We start from the raw sequence: 6,439 nt of genomic DNA, 5'->3' as shown, positions 1-6,439 counted from the left end.
CTATACCATCGAATATTAGGACTAAAAAAGCAGAACTTGTTTGAAATGCCCAGTAGATATGTGGATACCAGATACATGTACAATGGTGCTGTTCAAATCTATTAACATATAAGGGTTACCACTTGTTTTCAGGAATATATGTTTCCTGCCTGTTCTCTGTTAGTACAGTAATCTTTACCGTGTTAAGGAAGAGCTGCATTTTATGACAACACGCTAAGCCACTGTTATAATTTAGTGGTGCTCCAGGCAGCAAACAGTTAAGTAGCTTGTTTCACTATCTACTGTTCTCTCCTCCCTTCCCCCCACCCTTCATTTCTGCAGCCACACAGCGTGTGCTGACGACGGGGAGGGAAAGACTGTCTTTGGATCCAACTCCGTCCCGAACATCCTGAGACTGAGGATGTTGGAGCCAGAGAGGGTGTGGTTCTCGCGAATGGACAAGTCTCGCTCAGCCTCTGGAAGCGAGAGGAGACAGACCACACTTTGAGTGGTTTCCTCCAGTTCTCACAGCTGTTTTTTTTTTGTTGTTGATGGGAGACATTTCACAGCAAAGAGATTCGTAGATGTGATATTATAAATAGGCGAGAGAACAAAAATCCAGGACGTGAGAGCGGTGTCATTCTTCCTGAGGGGGGTCTTTGACCAGGTTGGAGAGGACGCAGGAGAGTTTCAGGACCCTGGACAGCAGAGTGGCGGGGAGCTAGCGGGAGTTTCAGCACCTTGGACAGCGATGGCGTGGCCGTGCATTAGCCGGGCGTGTTGCATCGCTCGCTTCTGGAACCAGCTAGACAAGGCTGACATTGCCGTGCCTCTAGTTTTCACGAAATATTCCGAGGTTACCGATGGGGCTACTCCCCACCATCAAATCCGAGCCCCGGGCATCGATGCACAGCCTACAGGGGGCGACCAGGAATCGGTTGCCAAGACGACCGAGGTACCCTTTCTATTATTGTTTTCGACAAAAAAAACCCTGAAAGAATTCATGTCGTTACATTCTGCACTACAATTCATATCTCTGTTTGGATATTTGCAGGTTAATGCGAATATCAGGTTAATTTCTGGTTCAGTCTGTGTGGTCCAGCACTGTTGTGTAACCCTTGGCAACACGGGAGAAAGTCCCTGAACATATCCTTTATCCACTAGCATCCACTAGTGTTCTCCTCCATCTCCACCGGCCTACAGTCTCCAGACAGCAGACGTGGCTGTCTTTCTACCTGCTATCTGTAGCTCTCGACCCCTCCCTCCTCCCTTGTTGTCGCGCCCTTTCAAGTACTTGCTTTCTGTTTATCCTATCCTGGCATTCTGTAAATTCTGGATATATGACCCAGTGACCCCCCTTTAGCCCCTTCCCTTCCCTAAAGATAGATTTTAAACATTTATTAAATGCAGTTGCTGGAAGTGGAACGTGAAGCAAAAACTGAATTAAACACTGGACCAATGGAAGCGTAAATAATACATGCAGGGTGACCTATAGACAGCTGGATAGACAGGGAAGTAGATATATAAACAGATAAAAGTCATTCATTCTCGGAATTGATTCTCCCCTTTTCCATTTATTTAGACAACAGTAATTAATTGGATACAATTTAATGTAAAAGTGTGAAGCCTAATGAACATCCCTACCTAAAAGTGATTTCCATATTTAATTATTTTAATTTAGTTTATGAGAGATTGCAGTACAATCCTGTTGGTAATCAATGTAAAATATTCTATTAGATCTTTTTCTAAATTGTTTTTTTCAAGAATCTAGTAAGTTGGAGGAGAGTCCACCTAATGTAATTCAAAAGAACAGAGGGACACAAAAGCACACGTAGACAAATCAAACACACGCCCTTTTTCTTTCCAACATTGCTAATCCCCTTCACCTTCCCTTTTGTTTTTGTTTCCTACACAGTCTGCAAGTTGAACAGGGAATACTTCGATTGTATGAAAACCATAAATGTCTAATTTTATTTCAGGTCCCGATCCCACACCCCTTTTTTGATCAAGACTCACACAAACTGCGTCATACCACCTGAAATGCAGTGCCTATGCAGCGCCAATATAGAGTCTAGTAATACAGGAAGCTGTCAACAGCACTGCAGTAAAGACTAGGATCTCTTCAATTCCAAACCAGTTCAGTTAAAACATTTATTACTGGTACTTATACAACCTTAATGGAATGAGTGGTCTTTGTTGTTCAAGCTCATCAGGGTTGGATGATGATTTTTTGAAACAAGCAAGTGTTAAAATAAGCATCTTTGAACAAAAAAACTTGTCCTCAGCATTAGAGTTTGAAATGCAAACATGGTTGGAAATGTTTACTCTGTATTCCTTTGCACAGAACTGGCCAGATTAAATAAATTATAGATTCCGCCCTAAATCAATACTTGTCAGTTATGACTCTGTGGGGCACATGCTCACCCAAGTCAAAGGATTAGAGCCTCATTTCAACAATTGATGCACTAAAATGCAAGATGACACACCAGTGCAGTATTGAGAGGGATGCTGCATTGTTGGAGGTGCAGACTTTTGGATGAGAAGTTAAGCTGAAGCTTTATCTGGATGATCAATATTTATATATTATATAATATATTCCATAATATTATATAATATTATTATTTGGGAAATTGGGTTCTAAGGTGAAGATTTTATCTGTTTCAGTGCTGCAAAGGTGACTTATTTTTAAGGGTGAGAAAATGGTTTTTCTGGTAGTTGGTCAAAACAACATTTCCAGAAAACCATGTGACTCAAGCTCAGTGTCTAGCAAAATTAGCTGGTGAGATAATCAGGGAAATTAACATGGAGGCAGTGGCATAATGCTGGTGTCACTGGACTAACGATTCAGAGGCAAAAGTGAGGACTGCAGATGCTGGAAACCAGAGTTTAGATTAGAGTGGTGCTGGAAAAGCACAGCAGGTCAGGCAGCATCCGAGGAGCAGGAAAATAGATGTTTCGGGCAAAAGCCCTTCATCAGGAATAGAGCCTCTATTCCTGATGAAGGGCTTTTGCCCGAATCGTTGATTTTCCTGCTCCTCAGATGCTGCCTGACCTGCTGTGCTTTTCCAGCACCACTCTAATCTAACAATTCAGAGCCCCATGCTAATGATCTAAGGAATGGGGTACAAATTCTATCATAATAGATGGTCAAATTTGCCATCAATATAGTAATCACAGTTCACTATCATTCACCAATGCACATGAGGGAATGAAATTCGCCATCTTTACCTGATCTGCTCTACATTTGACTCCAGATGTATAAAGACATTGGCACTTAACTGATCGTGGACAATTAGGGATAGGCAATAACTGGATTGTGCAGTAATGTCCATGGCCTATGAATGAATTAAGAACAAGTAAGTTAAATTGAGTTTTTACAACTTACAGAAACTAAACTGGCCTAGACATATAAGTGACTATAAGAGCAGGCCATTGTATTATACAGCACAGAAACAAACCATTTGGTCCAACTTGTTCATGCTAACCTGACATCCCAGTCTGACTTAGTCCCATTTGCCAGTATTTGGCCCAAATGCCTCTAAATGCTTCCTATTCATGTACCTATCCAAATGCATTTTAAATGTTGTAATTGTACCAGCCTCCACCACTCCTTCTGGCAGTCCATTCCATATACACTCTCTGCATGAAAAAGTTATCCCTCAGGTCCTTTTTAAATCTTTCCCTTCTCCCTGAAACCTATGCCCTCGAGTTTTGGATTCCCCACCCCAGGAGAAAGACCTTGGCTATTCACTCTATCCATGCTCCTGATGATTTTATAAACCTCCATAAGGTCAGCCTTCATAGTTATAAAGAAACTGTCCCTATAACTCTTTCCCTCCGCATGGCAACATCCTTGTAAACCTTTTCTGCACCCTCTCAAGTTTTGCATTAAGGCTTGCCTCTATTTTTAAGATACACACTCCCTGCTCAGAGGCTAGGAATACTGCCATGAGTAACTCACCTCCCGACTGCTCACTTATCTACAATCTACAATGTTCAAGTCAGGAGTGTGATGGAATACTCCCCACTTGCCTGGAGGAGTGCAGCTCTAAACAGCACTCAATAAGTGTAATACCATCTAGGACAAAGCAGCCCTCTTGACTGTTTCCAGACCCACAAACATCCACTCCCTCCACCATCAACACTCAACAGCAGCAGTGCATACCATCGTGAAGATGCACTGCAGAAATTCACCAAAGATCCTCAGATAGGATCTTCCAAATCATGTCCACTCCCACCTTGAAGGACATGGGCAGTAGGTATATGAGAACATCACCAGCTGCAAGTTCCCCTCTAACCCATTCACCGTCTTGATGTGAAAATATATCGCTGTTCCTTCACTGTCACTGGATTAAAATCCTGAAATTCCTCCTTAATGGCACTTCACATCAATCTACAACACATGAGTTTCAGCAGTTCATGAAGGCAGCTCATCACTACTCTCTCAAGTACAACTAGGGATGGGCAATAAATGGCCATTCAGAAGTAAAGCCAAGCATATTAAAAAAAGGCAGAGGCATGATTAAGAAAAGATCCATAGCAGCAATGGGCAGTTTAGTTTTGAGACCATCGGAACTGGAATTAAGTCTTAAGGTATTTTAGCAGTTTACGTAGACAAGCTGGCCCATATTGTGAGATTTTCTTTGGGATCAGTGAGGAAATGTCAATGAGTTAAGCTGTGCCTGTGTATGTTTGAGAATCATGGTAATGGAGAGAATTATACCTGGTGAATATGCAGAACTTCACATAAGGAAATGTTTGTGACTTTGTCAAAGGGATTGACTGCCTGTAAAGTACACTGCTGTGGAAAAGGGTCAAGTCTTTCATTCTGATGTTTAAAGTAAGATCTTTCCAGGCTTTTTATGTGTATATTTGTGATATTTTCTCATGTGGAATACACTTTTAAATGTTCTTTTGTTGCCTTTTATGAATAAATTCAGTGACAGACCATCACAGTAACCAAATTGCAAATATAAAACCTATGATGGAACAAGTCTGAGCTCTGACTTGTCCAGTATTACCATCAATTGGGATCTTAATGTTTACCATTTCAGTTGAATGGAAAAGCTGCCATGTCATTACTTTGAAGAAGAGTAGTGGAGTTCTCCCTGTACCCTGGCTAACACTTACTCTCAGTGAACATCACGAAATTATAGAATAGAGTCCCTACAGCATGGAAGTAGGCCATTCAGCTCATTGGGTTGACATTAACCCTCTGAAGGGCATCTCACCCTATCCCTGTAACCCTGCATCTCTCGTAGCTAACCCATCAAACCTACACATCCCTGGACATTCTGAGCAATTTAGCACAGCAATCCACCTAACCTGCACATCTTTAGACTATGTGAGGAAACCCACACACACAATAGACAATAGACAATAGGTGCAGAAGTTGGCCATTCTGCCCTTCGAGCCTGCACCACCATTCAATATGATCATGGCTGATCATCCTTAATCAGTATGCTGTTCCTGCCTTATCTCCATAACCCTTGATTCCACTATCCTTGAGAGCTCTATCCAACTCTTTCTTAAATGAATCCAGAGACTGGGCCTCCACTGCCCTCTGGGACAGAGCATTCCTCACAGCCACCACTCTCTGGGTGAAGAGGTTTCTCCTCATCTCTGTCCTAAATGATCTACCCCTTATTTTTAAGCTGTGTCCTCTGGTTCGGCACTCACCCATCAGCGGAAACATGTTTTCTGCCTCCACAGTGTCCAATCCTTTAATAATCTTATATGTCTCAATCAGTTCACCTCTCAATCTTCTAAACTCAAGGGTATACAAGCCCTGTCGCTCCAGTCTTTCAGCGTAAGGTAGTCCCGCCATTCCAGGAATTGACCTCGTGAACCTACGCTGCACTCCCTCAATAGACAGAATGTCTTTCCTCAAATTTGGAGAAATTTGGTGTAATGATTTAATGTCTGAGAAACTTGGCAAGAAAAGGTCCCCCAGAGGTCCTGTCATGTTTAATAGCAGGATCTGATTATATTAAATTCTCTGTTACATGTATCAAGGGACTAACATACATTTAAGGTGGAAATAAATTGAATTTTCATCTCTCTCCAGAAACAAGGGATACAGGGAGTAGGTACAAGGGAGTTGGAGTCAAAGGTCTGCTCTGTTTGTATTGAATGGCTTGGACTACTCGTGCTTCTATTCTTGCTGTTCTAAACATCAGGGAGGAGTTGAACATCAAAAATGAGGCTGACACTGTGATAGGTAGTGAATCCAAGAGGGGAGCTGTCATTAGACGACATCAACACAAGTAGCAGAGCTGATATTGGGAGGGGAACTGACACTGGGTGGAACTGACGCTGGAAGGGGAGCAGACACTGGGAGGGGAGACCATACTGGGAGTGGAGCAGAAACTTGGAGGGGAGATAATACTGGGAGGGGAGCTGACACTGGGAGGGGAGATGATACTGGGAGGGGAGGTGATACTGGGAGGGGAGCTGAAAC

The 6,439-nt window shown here is 42.6% G+C and overlaps 1 protein-coding gene across 1 annotated transcript in view; it reads left to right on the top strand.

Annotated features, from left to right (window-relative positions):
• Nucleotides 1–325: 325 nt before the first annotated feature.
• Nucleotides 326–6,439, top strand: part of map6a (microtubule-associated protein 6a) — a 43,938-nt gene continuing 37,824 nt past the window's right edge. Inside the window, exon 1 of the mRNA XM_043692483.1 lies at nucleotides 326–934. Coding sequence (XP_043548418.1) covers nucleotides 731–934 — 204 coding nt within the window. The 5' untranslated portion in view covers nucleotides 326–730. The remainder of the gene's footprint in view (nucleotides 935–6,439) is intronic.

Source organism: Chiloscyllium plagiosum, chromosome 6, assembly GCF_004010195.1.
Source record: "Chiloscyllium plagiosum isolate BGI_BamShark_2017 chromosome 6, ASM401019v2, whole genome shotgun sequence".
In the NCBI taxonomy this organism is placed as follows: domain Eukaryota; kingdom Metazoa; phylum Chordata; class Chondrichthyes; order Orectolobiformes; family Hemiscylliidae; genus Chiloscyllium; species Chiloscyllium plagiosum.
Note: the sequence above shows the minus strand (reverse complement) of the source record. Positions and strands in the feature narration are given on the sequence as shown.